The sequence below is a fragment of the Bos mutus genome, chromosome 11, assembly GCF_027580195.1.
Source record: "Bos mutus isolate GX-2022 chromosome 11, NWIPB_WYAK_1.1, whole genome shotgun sequence".
NCBI classification, from domain to species: Eukaryota; Metazoa; Chordata; class Mammalia; order Artiodactyla; family Bovidae; genus Bos; species Bos mutus.
The window spans coordinates 4337943-4353825 of NC_091627.1; the positions used below are offsets into that span (position 1 = coordinate 4337943).

General features: G+C 53.6%; 1 protein-coding gene across 2 annotated transcripts in view; it reads right to left on the reverse strand.

The window, feature by feature from the left end:
• Window positions 1–15883, reverse strand: part of CFAP77 (cilia and flagella associated protein 77) — a 152051-nt gene that overhangs the window by 13144 nt on the left and 123024 nt on the right. For both annotated transcript variants that reach the window (XM_070380102.1, XM_070380103.1), the window contains exons 4-5: window positions 15239–15344; window positions 11355–11456 (exon numbers count right to left, since the gene is read on the reverse strand). In XM_070380102.1, coding sequence (XP_070236203.1) covers window positions 11355–11456; window positions 15239–15344 — 208 coding nt within the window. The remainder of the gene's footprint in view (window positions 1–11354; window positions 11457–15238; window positions 15345–15883) is intronic.

Here is a 15883-nt window from a genome sequence, read left to right on the forward strand (position 1 = left end):
GGGGTCAGCCTGCCGGGGTGGAGGGCTATCCCAGCTGGACAGGTTCACCCGCCCACCCCACTTAGACCTGTCAGGACATGGATGGTCACGGCGGGGTTCTAATCTGCAGTGGGCAGCGGAACTTCCTTTACTTGAATAGACTTCTTTTGTTTTAAACTCAAATGAAGGAGGGAGTTAGGGGAGGAGGCGATGTGCTGACGGAGAACCTTTGTGAACAGGGCAGGCCCCGGAGACCCGGGTGCTCACCCCATGGAGGCCGCGGCGGTGAGGATGCCTGGTTGAGAACTGCTCATCGTCTCAGAAAGAGGAGGCCGCTAGCTGCAGATACTGACCTAAACTCCCAATGGGTCCTCCCATCAGCAACGGGGGCCTCCAAGCACACGGAGCATCTATCCGCTCGTAGCTTTCTGAGTCAGAGGGTAGACTCCCCGACGCCCTGGACTGTGTTTTCCATGTGGATACTCGGTACTGTGCGTGCTGTGGTTACTTGATAAATATTAATTGGCGCCTGCCAGATCTCAGAGAGGGCTATATATTTGTGTATTAATCTCACCCCTCCTACCCCGGCCCCGCAAGCAGGGGTCTCATTTGCTGCCTACTGCTTCTCTGCCAAGACAACACGAGCAGACCACGCGGTGCTAGAGAGCATCTTCCCGAGGGCGAGGGGGGAGTCGCACCAGCCCACTTCTTCATAAACTTCTACTGTTCATTGTGATGAAGGATCAAGCTGGGAGGAGACACCAGATCCCTGGCGAACATCGAATTCCAGAGCTTCCGATTTTGCTGCCGAGTTTAGGCAATGGGGATTCCTTAATTACTTTCTCTGGAAATTTACCTGACAGTGCTTTCCCAGGTAGCGGCAAGGTGGTTATCCAGGCGCACGGTTCCTCGGTTGACAGACTCTTTGATTTTGTGCTTGGTTGCAAATTAAGTCCTTTGCTGAGCTGTCCACGCAGTGCCCGTCAGCGCCTTATCGCTTATTCATATTGGCTGTTGAACAACTCCTGTGTTGCTGCCAGGGAAGCTGGGGACATACTCAGATGTGCGGTGTCCGTGGCTCACTGGGGTGGGGTACAGGCTTGGTGTTGACTTTCCCCTTTTCTCTTTTTAGAATAATAAGCAGGAAGATTCTTCCAGTATATTTTAAGGAGGAACAGACTCTGTGGTTGAGAAGACTGATCCTGTCAAGTCACAAACAGGAATATTAGAGTTAAGGGTCGTCAACTGGACAGCAAGGACGTTGATGCCATATTCCAGACGCTGTTCCTGGGAAATGTCAATGGACAGGGGACCTTACTTGACTGCTAGGGGTGCCCTGTGGACGTTCAACAAATCCTGGCTGGATTATTGGATGGACAGAGGGATGGATGGATAAATGGATGGATGGATGGATGGATGGGCAGATGGATGGATGAATGGATGGTTGGACTGATGGATGGATAGATGGATGGTTGGACTGATGGATGGATTGTTGCACTGATGGATGGTTGGGTTAGGAGCCTGAGATAAAGCAACAGAGTCCTTAGAAATGCCTCTGAGATTCAAACATCCTTAAAGATCCTCTCCATCTCCTTCAGCTAAACCTATAAGGAGAAGGGGGTTTTATTTTCTTCAATATTTGTACCTGCAGTTTTGTTCAAAAATATGTAGAAAGGCAGTTCCAGTCGACAAATCCTCTGTGATGGTGGAGAGAAGGAGAGAAAGTAAGCTGTGTGGCAGACATCATGGCATTCAGGTGACCCATGGTCCCTGCAACACAGGGTCTCACCTTCCGACATTCGGAACTCTGCCTGGAGGAACAATCCAGAACCAGGACATCAGTGACAAAGCAGTATCTTACTCCAGGTATTTGCGGGGCTGTTACTTAGAAGGGGAAGCAGATGGCTCCGCAGGGTTCCAAAGGGAGAGACATGACCTGGAGGTGGAAGGAGGTATAAGCGGGCAGAGCTTTGAGTGAACTTGAAAAGGAAGCTGCTGTGGACTGAAGTGGGTCCCTCTAAAATGCGTGTGTGAAGCCCTGCCCCACAGGGTGATGGCACTGGGAGGTGGTTAAGTTTAGATGAGGTCATGAGGATGGGCCCCCCATGATGGGATTAGCGCCCTTTTAGGAAGAGATGCTGGAGTGCTTGGGTCACAGTGAGAAGGTGGCTGTCCATAAGCCAGGAAGAGAGGCTCATCAGATCCTGTCCATGCTGGCACCTTGATTTCCAACTTCCAGCCACCAGAAATAAATATCCATTGCTTAAGCCACCCAGCCTACGGTATTTTTGTAGTAGTGTTCTGAGCAGATTAAGACAGACATCCAGTGACTTCCCTGGAGGTCTGGTGGTTAGGACTCATGCTTCCACTGCAGGGGGCACAGGTTTGATCTCTGGTCAGGGAACTAAGATCCTGCATACTGTGCAACATCACCAAAAAAAAAAAAAAAAAGACCGACATTCATAAACCTTACGGCTATTTAATAAACAACAGCCTGCCTCCAATGGGACGTTCCTTTTGAACCCCTGGCCTGCTTTATGTCAAATATATGAAAGGGCGCTGCCTGACTTGGTAAATATGCGCTTTGAACACATCTGTGTAGGAGGAGATGACACGGACCCAGGGAGCTGGGGAGCTACTTACTGAAAATGCAGGCTTGGCAGCTACCCCAGACCCACTGGACTGGGGGCCCTGGGCGGGGGGTGACCTGGAATCTGCATTTTAAACCTCTCAGAGGACTCCAGGCACAGCCAAGTTTGAGAACTGTTCTTCTAGAAGAGCAGATGGCAAAGCCCTGTCCGACTCAGAGACGCGATTGCTCCGTGACCTTGCCCCAGCCAGGCCCCTGCCACGTGCTGTCCATGCACAGTTGCATCTGATTCTGCTGTGATCCCCACTTTACAGATGCAGAGGCAGAGGCAGGCTGGGTTCTGGAGCACCAGCGTAGTTTCCACGCCCCCTGGGTTCAGCCCTGCTGCCGGGCTCCATCTCTGCCTTGCATCATTTGATACAACAAGCTTGAACCCCCGATCAATGGGCTCTTTCCTCTTTAGCCTTGGGGCCGAGCTGCAATTTAAAAAATGTTCAGGGGCTTTGTCAAGGTCTAAAGTCTATCAGGGCAGTGGGAAGTTTTGTTTATTGTGAGGGCTTCAATCAGCCAGAGCAGGGCCAGCCACGACCCTCTGGACACCTATAAACACCTGAGTTTCTGACTACCCTTTGCTTTCATTCCCAGGTCCTGCGTTTGGCCCTCACTGGTCCCTGACCTCAGTTGCAGGTCCTTAGTATTTATCAGCCCTTCCAGGGCTTGAGGCCTGGAGGTAGCAGGCCAGAGGGCTCAGCCACCACCTGCCACTTTTTAACAGTGGCCACTGAAGCCTCCAAGCTTTGGTTTCCTCATCTCTGAGATGGCATGACTTATCCCTGTCACGTAGGGTTGCTGTGAGCATTGACACAACACAAGACCGTCCTTCAGAGCACGCAGGGGAGCCCCTCGGCGGCTCTTGAAATGTGCGAGCTGTTGGTGAGGCTTTCCGCTGTCCTCCAGGAGCCCCATCTTCTTGGATGTCCTTCCCGCCATGCCTCCAGCCAGTGGACTTTGGTCAAACTATCCACGGTTGTCTGCACCGTGGAGGCATCATCTCCCAGGATCCCTTTGAGCAGAGGAAAGGAAGAGGCCAGAGAAAACATCACCATTGTGTCACTTCCTCCCCGATGCATTGTGTTCTCTGATGTCCATGAACTTGGCATCTCCCAGGGTAACCAGGGAGGCTGTGTTTTTTGCTTGCGGCTCGTGGATACGAGGATACCAGCCTCTGCATTCATCCTGCCTGCCCTGTTGACAAACCTCAGTTTGAATGAACCCCGAATTATCTGAGTAGGTGATTTGATGTTGTTTATCTGCGAGACCCTCCTGCTGGCCACATGCCAGGCGGCTAGGACCCCCATTATGCCCACAGCCCTGGTGCCAAGTGACAGAAACTGACAAGTGGGGATGTGCAGAATCGAGGGATTCGTGGGAGATGGGGAAGGAGTCCTTCCAGAGGCGGCAGATGTTAACCTGAACGCCTTCTCAAACCCGGGGAGATTCTCTTTAGATCACGGAGGATGGATTCTCTTGGGGATGAGCTGGAAGAAGAAACCGGGGACCTGGAAAGTCTTATCAACTCCCAAAACTCAACATGAGATTCTAGCCATCTCCAGAGATTAGACGTATATACCTGACGTCAAAACAGGCTGGTCTTAGTCTATTTTCCAGCTGATTTTCAACACGAAATGGCAACCATCTTACAGAAAAACCTGAAGGAACTTTTCAGCCAACCCAATATTTTGGCCACCCAGTGGGGGAGGGCGGAAGTGCCTCCTGGATTAAATTGCAAATTCCTGGGTGCTGGAAAGATTACAGGGACAGCTGGGCTGGGGGGTTGGAATCCCCAGGTTGCAGGGCTGTTTCTGGTGCGCGTGCCAGCTCCTGCCTCCCCTACAACGCCTGCCACCTCCTTCCATGACCCGGGTGCGCCCAGACTTCAAGATTTCTCCAGCAGCGCCAGAAATGTTGCCTCTGTCTCCTCTAGCCTGCCCCCACCTCACCCAGCCTCCTCTTTCCCTCTTGTCCGCATTCTCAGAGCTTCGGCTCACCATGATTTGAGCAGCAGTGTCACCTCGTGAGCAGGTGCCTAAAAATTCTGCCTCTCTGAGGTGCCGGATTATGTAAAACCAATTAAGCCCCTGCCTTTATTCCTTTGGCGAGTCAGCCTTCCCGCATACTGATCTGATTTGTGATGGAGCGGGGCGGGGGGTGAGGGGTGGAATCTGTATTTAGGGAAGACTTGTCAAGAGCATCAGGGCCTCTGAATCATTCTTCCCCTTGCCCCATCTCCCCGCGTGTGACATATTCCATCCCTGCTCTCAGTGCCCTACACGGCACCCTGAGATGATTCTTCTTCCAACGCGACAGCGAGGCAGTGTTCTTAAAATACATCCCTGGTGTGGGGCCTCGGGGAGGGCCAGTCCACCTGGAGTCTGCTCTTTCTGGAGGAGTGACTTCGGGGCTGGAGATGCCCGTTCGGAGAATGGTCCATCTTTATTTGAACCGTGCAGGCTGTCTGCAAAGAGGGCGGCTGTGGGGTGGATGGGCTGAGAGGCCGCTCTGGGGCTTTAACAGAGAGTTAACCTTCCAGCCTGCTATGATTTGTAAGAGAGCTTAAAGGTGGGAAAGAAAATCCTTTTCTTAGATTCAGCAGCTTCCACTAATCAGCTGCATCTCTGGGTGTCACTGCTTGGCTGACTGCTGATTTTTTTTTTTTTCCTTCCTCGCTGTCTCCTGTTCTATTAGGGAGTCAGGGGCCCAGGAGACCCGAGGCAGGGTTAGTCTTCCACAAAGAGAGGAGTCTGATCCCAGCGTTCAGAGCACAGGAGCTTGTAAATCAAACTGTTAGCTTAATAGCTTGGGCCATTATTCTAAAGCAGTGGGGCTGAAACCAAAAGCCAAATGAAAATATAGTCAATTTGTTCATACTTTAGTGACTGAATGACTATGTAATGTCGGTGGGGTATCGGGGCTGTAGAGGGCTTGGTGGGGGAGAGGCGGAGGGTTCAGGTTGAAGCAGAGACCCCGAGGTGCTTGGGCAAATCCCCCTCTAGAGTGGATCTTGGCAATTATAACACAGACTTAGCCATAGAGGTCCAGACTCCACAAGTCAGCCGCCTTCTTGGCTGGGGGAGAGTGCCGGCCTCTGACCTTCAGGCCTGATGGAAACTGCTTAGGGGAGACCGGGCTTCGCCGGCAACTCTGGGAGCGCTCCGAGAGCCATGAGGAGGAACAGGGCCGAAAGGGGCTTGAGCACAGGGACAGGCACCCCGGGGAAGGATGTAGAGTCCCCACCCTTTAAAAGCATTTTAAAAATTATTTTATTATTCCCATTGCTATTTATTTATTTTCATTTGTTTGGCCTTGCCATGTGGCCTGTGGGATCTTAGTTCCTTGACCAGAGATCAAACCCGTGCCCCCTGCATTGGAAGCCAGGAGTCTTAACCACTAGCCCACCAGGGAGGTCCCTAAAAAAACATCAAAAAAAAACTAACTGGCTTTGTAAAAGTTACATGTACTCACTATAAAAATGGAAACTGCAGGAAAGAGAGTCTGAGAAAATCAAACAGCCTCCAACTCACCCCAGGAATTACCGCTGCTGCCACTCGGGGCCCCCCTCCCGGACATCTGTTCTGGAGCACCGACCCCACGTGACGGATGGGTGCCTCCATTCAGACAGGGTCACATAAGACAGGTTCTTTCCCCAATAATATGTAGGCCAAGCAATACTAAACCAGGGAAATATGATTAAAATGCCAATAAGTACAGGCTAAAGTCAGTATTTTCAGCGGTGGACTTCCCTGCTGGTCCAGTGATAAGAATCCACCTGCCAGTGCAGGGCACACGGGGTCCGATCCTTGACCCGGGAGGACCCCACACGTCACAGGGCAGCCGAGCCCAGGCACCGCAACTACTGAGCCCACGAGCGCTCTAGAGCCCGTGCTTGGAAACGAAAGGAGACGACAGAGCGAGAAGCCCACTCCCGGCAACTAGAGAGTCGCCCTCACCCTGGTCGCTGCAACTAGAGAAAGCCTGCACGACGGCGAAGACCCAGCACAGCCAAACATAAATAAAACGTGTTAAGGTGTTTTCAGTGGCTGCGTAATATCGTGACACCGTACATTGTAATATCCGCGTAACGTGTCCCAACATATAGCCACTGCTGGGCCTGGCACGTCTCCAGCCTCTCACCACCGCTGTCAGGACAGCCGTAAACATAGGGGGCACCCCACGGCTTTGTCTCTGGTCCTTTATCGTTGGTAGTCTTTTCGTAAAAGGGGATAAAACTGTCTGTTTTTCTTGATTTAATACCAGGAGACCAGAGAATATATGGTTCAGATTGGGTCACTTTTGAGAACAGAGGGGCACTTGTTAATAATTCTGCCTCCCAACGGGCCCCAGGGAGGGCTGTCCTGGGGAGCCAGACCCCCTCCCCACCCAGGGACACCCAGGGAGGCTTCCACAAAAGGCCGGAGAACAGGCTGGGCCGACTGGAGCGTGCATGGTGTTGGAGCTTTTGTTACGGGGGGTCATCCCCACCCCCAGACTTGGGGCTGCCAACTCAGGTTGACATCCCCCCAGCATTTCAGGCTGAGAGAATTGGACGCCCAGGGCTGGAACTTCTCCAAATTTCCCCATCTAGCCGTCCACCTGCACAGTTACCTGTCTCCACCAGCCGTCTGTCCACTTTACTCTTTGCCTGTCGCCAGCAGCCCTGTGGAGGCATATTGTCAGCTCTGAGAACAGGGTCTGACACAAAGGCGCTCAGAGATGAGGTTTGTAAATGAATGAATGAGTGAACAAGTGAATGAGTGATCACCAGGACCATCCTCGTGGCAGCTGCCATTTATTGGCGGCTTGATAAGGGTCGGGTGCTCTGCTAAGCACTGTGCACATGTTCCCATCAAACCCTCCCAGCAGCTCTGCCGACAGGCACAGGCCCATTTTACAGAAGAGGAAACGGGACCTTGGACAGGTCAAGCCACGTGCCAGGTCGGGCATGGTGGGGTCACCAGCGGCGCAGGTCTGGCCGACCCTGGAGTCGCGCACACACAAACATACCGCACTGCCCCTGTCTCCCACTCTGCTGGACCCCAGTGCACCTCGTGGAGGGCAGAGACAGCCCGGCCAGCAGGAACAGAAGGTGCAGGCTCCAAGCCCAGCAGTCCCCCCACTCAGGGACGAGGCGATGAATTCATGTCCCTTCCTGAGAATGAGGGCCTGTCCCAGTTCACCCCAGTTTGGGGTCTGCAGCCTCCACGAGCCCTGTGCTTCCCACCATGTGGCTGCTTGGTCCTGGAAGCTGGGGTTGGAAGAGACCCTTAAGAACCAGTGCCCCACCACCCCATTTTCAGGTGGGGAAACTGAGGCCCGGGGAGGGCCAGTCACTGGTCCAGGCCCGGGGGCTGGCTGGCGGCTCGTTGTGAGCATCCTGGCAGAGAGGCCACTCGCCAGCTGTCGGCCGACCCTCCCTCTGGGCACTGGCCGTCGCGTGGCAACTGCTGGCTGCACAGCCCAGGAGGTAGCGCTGGAAACCGTGTGTCCGGAAAGGGAGCCCCACCGAGGGGTGCTTCTGCTCTGCTCCCTCCGTGGTCCCTCTGGGCTCAGACGGGAGGGGCCCCGAGTGGCACCCGGTGGGGACGGGTGGGTAGAAAGCCAGCTCGCTCCGCACTGACCCGGCCCGGGAGCGCCCGCGCCCTGCCTGCTGCTTTTCCGTGTGAAAGGTGTTTAATTATTTCTGACAGAGTTCAGCGTCGACATCTGTTCGCGAGCGGGGAGAGTCCATTTAGGTTATCCATCACCGTGACAGATTCCACTTTTTTGGAAGCGCATTTTCCTTTCATAATGGGGCCGGGTGGGGAAGGGGGCAGGCGGATCAGCACAGACACGAGGCACAAAGACTCTCCTGGGGCCCCGACAACATCCAGAGCCCCCTCCCTGCCCCAAGGGAGGAGCGGCTCTAGCCACGACTGGCCCTTGTGGGTCCAGACCCCGCCGGTGGCTGCCGGGCTGGTGGGCACTGGGACATTTAAGTTGGGAAGGGGGTCTCACAGGGTCTGTGAAAGGCTATTCAATTCTTCTGTCCTCCTGGGCATTACTGGCCATTCATTCGTTCATCCGATCCTTCATTCATTCTTCCCACAAACACTTACTGGTCACCTGTTGGGTGTCAGGGCTTTCTTGGTGGCTCCAATGGTAAAGAATCCACCTGCCAATGCAGGAGATGTAGGAGACCCAGGTTCAACTTCTGGGTGGGGAAGATCCCCTGGAGGAGGAAGTGGCAACCCAGTCCAGTGTTCTTGCCTGGGAAATCCCATGGACAGAGGAGCTTGGTGGACTACAGTCCATGAGGTCACAAAAGAGTCAGACACAACTGAGCGGCTAACGTTGAAAATGTTAATCACTGCTGGGTGTCAGGCCCCATGCTGGGCTCCTGAGACACTGTGGGGACACAACAGACATGCCCTTGTGGGCTCACACTTTACTGGGGAAGATGGACATTGAACAACGAGTGGCCCAGTTAATGAATGAACTGCAGTGCAGCTAAGTGCCTCAAAGGGGCAGAAAAGAGCCCACTGGTATCAAAGAGGGGACCTGCCAGGGTGGGACTGGAAAGTGAAGGACAGTGTCCTCAGGAGGCATCACTGCCCAGCCACCAGAGAAGAGGCCCTGGACCAGGTAGGAACCCCTTTCTCTCAGGGCAAGTTCCTTCCCCTCTCTGAGCCTCAGTCTCCTCATCTGTAGAATGGACATTTTCATCTATGAGATAATGCATTTCTGGCACTTGGGACACAGTAGGAGCTCAGGAAGTACTTTTCACCAGTGGTATTTCCCAGTAGGGAGGGGGCTGAGTGTCTCGGCAGTGGCGGCAGCACCCTGGGGCTCTTGGCTCCTCTGTGGGGCTGTCCTGGCTGGTGCCCAAGGACCAGCCCTGCTAAGATTCCTGTGGCTGAACTTCCATGGCCCATGAGCCTCCCCGGTGAAGAAGAGAAAACATCCGGTAAGCTCAGGCGCTTGCATTTTATTCTACTTCTTGTTATTTCAATGGCACAGTGGGTGGTGCCTTTGACCTCGGGCCTGGCGGTTAGAGGGACCTGGGTTCCAGGTCCAGCCACTTGAAAATGAACACCATCTCTGCCAGTCCTCCACAGAACTCAGGTAAGGATGCTATGTGAAATAATATATGTAAATGACTCAGCATGAACACCGGGCTGGCATCACAGGTGGGTGGCCCTGCTCCTAACGGGTTTTTATAACAACAGTCTTAAGATCAGAAGAGACCTGTGCTCAGTTGAGTCAAATCCCCTCTCTTAGACTCATTGGAAAAGACCCTGATGCTGGGAAAGATTGAAGGTAGGAGAAGGGGGCAAGAGGATGAGATGGTTGGATGGAATCATTGACCCAATGGATATGAGTTTGATCAAACTCCGGGAGTTGGTGATGGTCAGGGAAGCCTGGCGCGTTGCAGTCCATGGGGTAGTAGAGAATCGGATACAACCGAGCGATTGAACAAGAAGAAGAAATAGAAACTCATTTATTTCTGGATTTCTGCTTCTACTCTGGGCCAGGCTGTGGGGGTACCTGCGGGTGAGACAGGGCTCCTGACACAGGGGAATCTGTGTTACTTGGGTGGGGTGTGTTGGACAGGGAAAGGGACCCTTTCCTTGCTCCATCAGGGTCAGGGGAGACCACCTGAGCCCTTTGTCCATTGCCTTGGGAGCTACGTGTGTGCTTAGTCAATCAGTCATGTCTGAATCTTTGCAGCCCCCTGGACTGTAGCCCGCCAGGCTCCTCGGTCTGTGGAATTCTCCAGACAAGAATACCAGAGTGGGTAACCATTCCCTTCTCCTGGGATCTTCCTGACCCAGAGATTGAATCCAGGTCTCCTGCATTTGCAGGCGGCGGCTTTACCATCTGAGCCACCAGGGAAACCCCTAGGAACTATAGGTAGATTTTAAATCAGAGATGAGGGGCTGAGAGGGGCTGGGGATTGGCATTGTAGAGCAGAGTGCCAGCAGGTTATCTCGTGCCCAGGGAGCTGTGGGTCCCATCCCTCCCTGGGCAGGGTCCCCAGGATGTCTGTCCTCCCGCCCCACCACAGACATCGAATGTCAGGAAAATCAGAAAAAGAAGAGTGAATGAGGAAAGGCGACAGAAAGAGGGGCTAGAAAGGAGGCTGCGGGCCAAACGCCCGAGTGTGGAGACGGGGCAGGAGGGATGAGAGCGAAAAGGAAGGAACCTGGGGGAGGCGATGGGCGCTGCCCAGGCTGGCTGGGGAGCGGCAACAGGCCAGTGGCACCCGGCACACCCCGCTCCCCTGCGCTGTGCCCGGCCCTGCCCGTGTGTGCGGCGACAGCCCGGCGTGATGGGCAGTGGGGCGAATGGCCACTGACATATGCTGATGGCGGCCACTTGGGCAGGACATGGGCGCCGCATCAAGGGCGGCAGGCAGGCCTCGCTGGCGGCCTGTTCAGTTGCATTAGGCTCAGGAAGGCACGGGCCCCTTCATTGTCTAAATTGCAGTTTAACTCAAACAAGCGGCTGGGCCTGGTCTGGCCAGGAATGTGGCTTTGTGCGGCTGCCTCCCCGGGGCCAGGGTGTCCCTGGCGGCACTTAGGAAGGGCTCCAACAGGTTAGCTTTTCCTAGCATTGCTGCTGTTGTTGTCATTGTCGTACCAGTCGAGGGGTAGAAGCCCATGGAAGCCCACATCTAGAGGACAGGTAAGGAACAGGAAGCGGGGGCATCCGCTGGGTGCGGGCAGGGGCAGTTGGAGGTGGGACTGACCTTCTGGAAGTGAGGCATGTGCCAGAGGGTGTCCAGCCCCACGGGCGGCTTGTACTTCCTCAGCTGACTGCTCCGGGTCTCGTAGAGCTTCCCGAGGATCACCTGCAGGTCAGGAAAGGCCGAGGCCCGGTGGTGACCGGCTCCTGCAGAGGCCGGAGCCACGATGAAGGGACTGGGATTCCTGCTGGGGCAGCCCTGTGGGGCACTTTCCCCCTGGTTCTGGCCCTTCTCCCAGTCTGATTTCACGGCATCTGTACCCCTGGCCTTGCCTGGGACCAGGTGGACTTGGGGAGGGGACCATAGGGCTGCTGAGAGCGTGCTGTTTTGGTTTCTGGTTCGACCCTAGAACTCTCTGGGTTCTGGAAGGCAGCTGCCTCAAGGGCAGGGATGTGTCCTCCTTAGCTAAGACAGCCCTGGTGGTTACCAGGAATGCCACCAGGCCTGAACGAATGAATGATTTGACGGGGCTGTTGCCATTTCTGGGAAGCAGGTCCTCAGCATTGTCTGCTCGTGGAAAAGCAAGGAGGACTCCTTTGAGAGGAGGAATTAGAGGGCTCAGTGGAGAGCCCTTGAGGTCTCTGTGGGTGGGATTTCGAGCCGCAGAGGCGGTCCAGCTCCTCCTTAGCTGCACGCCCCGTACCCACGAACAGATGCTGCGAGCCTATGGTTAGGGACCTGTAGCTCACGGGGTCTGCTGTGGACTGAACTGTGTCCCCTCCAAATCCATATGGTGAAGCCCTAGCCCTAAGTTGGGACCGTTATTTGGAGCTGGGCCTTTAAGGAGGTGATTAAGGCTCAGTGACATCAGAGGATGGGGCTGTAATCCAATAGGACAGACGTCCTTACACAAAGCGGAAGAGACACCAGGGGTGTCTGTGAGGATGGGGTGAGAAGGCAGCCGTCTTCAGGCCGAGGAGAGAGGCCTCCAGGGCAACCGGCGCTGCCACCCCCACCTTGGACTTCCAGCCTCCAGGATTTCTGTGGTTTAAGCCACCCAGTCTATCATACGTTGTCACAGTCACCCCAGCAGACTCACCCAAGGTCCCTGGCCCCCAGTTGCAGGATCAGAGGGGGACTCTGATTCAATGTGTGCCCCTGGGGAACTCCATGCACAGTCAGACCTTAGCTCACAGCTGTGACCTTGTCAGAACTCAAAACCTCCTAGGGGAGTTAGCAGGTAAATAGGGGGCTCTTGTTTATACCTAGAGCTAGAGAGTTGGAGCTCCACACCTGGAGTGGATGAGCTGGACGATGCGCTGGTACCCAAGTGACCCAAAGAGCATGGGCCACTGCAGAGAGGGGCATGAGAGAGCGACACAGGTCAGACGGTGCAGCCGACAAATAAAAGCTGACCTCAGTGTAACCAAAGACGCCACCGCCCTATCGAACCCCTTTTATTTTACTTTTTTTTTTTAAGATAGCATCTCTTTATTTTATTGATTTATTTTTTGGCCGAGCCATGCAGCATGTGGGATCTTAGTTCCCTGACTAGAGATCAAACCAGGGTCCCCTGCATTGGGAGCATGGAGCCCTAACCACTGGACTGGCAGGGAACCCCTTTTATTGACTTATTTTGTTAATCAATTATATTAATTTTATTTAATGTGTCTGTGGATAACTTCTGAGCCCTTTGGATCAACTCTCCCCTCTGCTTCCTAGAACAGCAGCTTTGAAACTTCATCTCAAATCAAAGCTGAGAGGCTGCCTCGCCAGGGCTTAATGACCCGGGCTTCAGAATTAGGAGGATGAAAGTGAGTCTTGGCACCTTTCTCAACCTCAGTTTCCACTGCAGGAAATGGGGTACAGATGCCTAGCAAACAGGTTCTTATAGGATTTGCTGAGTTAGCTTTGAGCAGAGTGTCTGGTCCTAGACGATTGCTCACTAAATGGAAGCCAGTTTCCAGGAATTTCATTTGGGGTCATCACCGTCCAAGACCCAGGACATCCTGAGCTGCTAAGAGACCAGTTTCTCCTAAGATGGGAGCGATCTGACCTTGTAAATCAAGCATCTCATCAACCCTAACAGACTACGTGTCAGCTCCTCAGTGTTTTGAGGGTCTGGGTATTTGTAGCCCTTTGATAGAAAGCATCACAGCCACAGAGAATCTTGGAACAGAAGAACTCTGTGGTTGGTTTGACAAGTGCTTTTTAAGTGCTTACTATGTCCTGTGAAAGTGTTAGTCACTCAGTCGTGTCTGACTCTGCGACCCCGTGGACTATAGCCCGCCAGGCTCCTCTGTCCCTGGAATTCTCCAGGCAAGAATATTGGAGTGGGTGGCCATTTCCTTCTCCAGGGGATCCTCCCGACCCAGCAATCAAACTCAGGTCTCCTGCATCGCAGGTGGATTCTTTACCCTCTGAGCCACCAGGGAAGCCCCCTTCTATGTCCTGGGAAGCCCTTACTATGTGCTGGGCTCTCATTCAACCTGACCCCCTTTTTTGCCCATCAAGGTCATTGAGACCCCAGTTTGGATGGCATCACTGACTCAATGGACATGAGTTTGAGCAAACTCCGGGAGACAGTAAAGGACAAGGAAACCTGGTGTACTACGGTCTATGGGTTTGCAAAGAGTCAGACACGACTGAGAGACTGAACAGCAACAACCAAAGCGGCGATCCACTCAAAGCCACAACCTCCTGGGCTGGCACCAGTCCCCGACCAGTACCTGGGGTGGAGCCACTGATAGCGGTTGACTACAGTCCAATACTTTGGCCACCCGATGTGAAGAGCTGACTCACTGGAAAAGACCCTGATGCTGGGAAAGATTGAAGGCGAGAGGAGAAGGGGACGGAAGAGGATGAGATGGTTGGATGGCATCACCAATGCGATGGACATGAGTTTGAGCAAGCTCTGGGAGTTGGTGATGGACAGGGAAGCCTGGCGTGCTGCAGTCCATGGGGGTCACAGAGAGTCGGACATGACTGAGTGACTGAACTGAACTGAACTGAACAGGGTTCTCTGTTGAAAAAGGAGGGGCACTGGCCATAAGACTGTCTCTAGATTCAGGAGACGTGTCCTCGGAGGCTCCGGATTCCATGGACCTGTGGCCCTCTGAGTTGTTGTGAAATAGCTGCTAATTAAAAACACGACTCTGGCCTGGAGCTATTGATATGAAGTAGCAGCATGTAACGGTAATGCTTCCTTGGAAAAAACTGGTCGTTACCATAGTGAGCTCTTTCTTGAGCTATTGACGAATAAACTAGTCATGGACTGCTTTTAAAATATTATTACAGAGACTTCCCCGGTGGCACACTGGGTAAAAATCCGCCTGCCAGTGTAGGGGATACGGGTTCGATCCTGTATTGAATGTAGATTCGGGAAGATTCTACGTGCCAAGGAGCATCTAAGCCCGCATGCCACAGCTACTGAGGCTGTGTGGCGCAACTACTGAAGCCCGCGTGCCTGGAGTCTGTGCTCAGCAACAAGAGAAGTCCCCACAATGAGAAGCCTGTACACCCCAACAAAGAGAAGCCCCCGCTCACGGCGACTGCAGAACGCCCATGTGCCTCGATGGAGACTCATGAAGCCAAAAATAGAATTAATTAATTAATTCAAAATACATTATTTTAAATAATGTGCTCTGCTGTGAGTGGTTGTCTCTGACTTCTGACTCTCCCCACCGCTGAGGACAGCCCAGAGGGGCCTTAGGCAGAAATCAGAGTCTTCCTCTCTAGGGGCTTAAGCCAAAGTTGAACCTGATCATCACCAAGACCCTTTCAGCACAGCAATGAGCAACGCGATGGCCCAGTCAATACCTCGCCTCGCCCACCAGCAACAAACATGCACAGTGGGACAGCCTCAAAGCCTTGCCCTCCTCAGGCCTTCCCCTTTGCTCCCCTCCCACCCCATCAGGCGTCCACCCTACGGTGAGCACGGTGTTTACCTTATGCTTTTTCTCCAGTTTAATGGCTTTCTGGGTGTCCTTCTGTTCCTGCACCCACAGCTGCTGGTACCGATGCTGCAGCAGATCAAAGAAGGGGGTGGAAGGCCTGTGGGGAAGAAGTCAGATGGGTTTGAGGTCTGGGAAGGGCCAGAGACCCCCCCTTCCCCGGAGGCTGCCTGCCTGACCATCAGGGCTGCGGGGAAGAGTGCCCTCCCCAAGGCTGTGAGAGCCTCTTTCTGGCTTTCTGCAGCCATGGAAGAAATGGGTGCCTTCTGTAAATCATTCAACAAATGTTTACTGCCCACCAATCAAGTGCTGGGCCTTATATGGTGACAGACTCTATCCTCGACCAGATTTAAGACAGACTCCTCAGACCCCTCCTTTCCATCAGGCCTTGTCCTCGGGACCTATCTTTGGCTGGATGAAGTCAGCCTGAGCAGAGAACCCTGCTAAGTCAGTCCCCCCACCCCTGATGTCTCATCACCTTGGCTTGCCTTTACCAAGAGTCCTGTTAAGGCAGTTTAGTGAGAATCCCGTACCTACCCTTGAAGTCTCCTCTTAGTAACTTGCCTTCCACTCTGCTCCTTGGGTAGAAATTCCCATTTGTGTTGTATAAAGAACTGAGCCCAGCTCTATCCTGAGGTC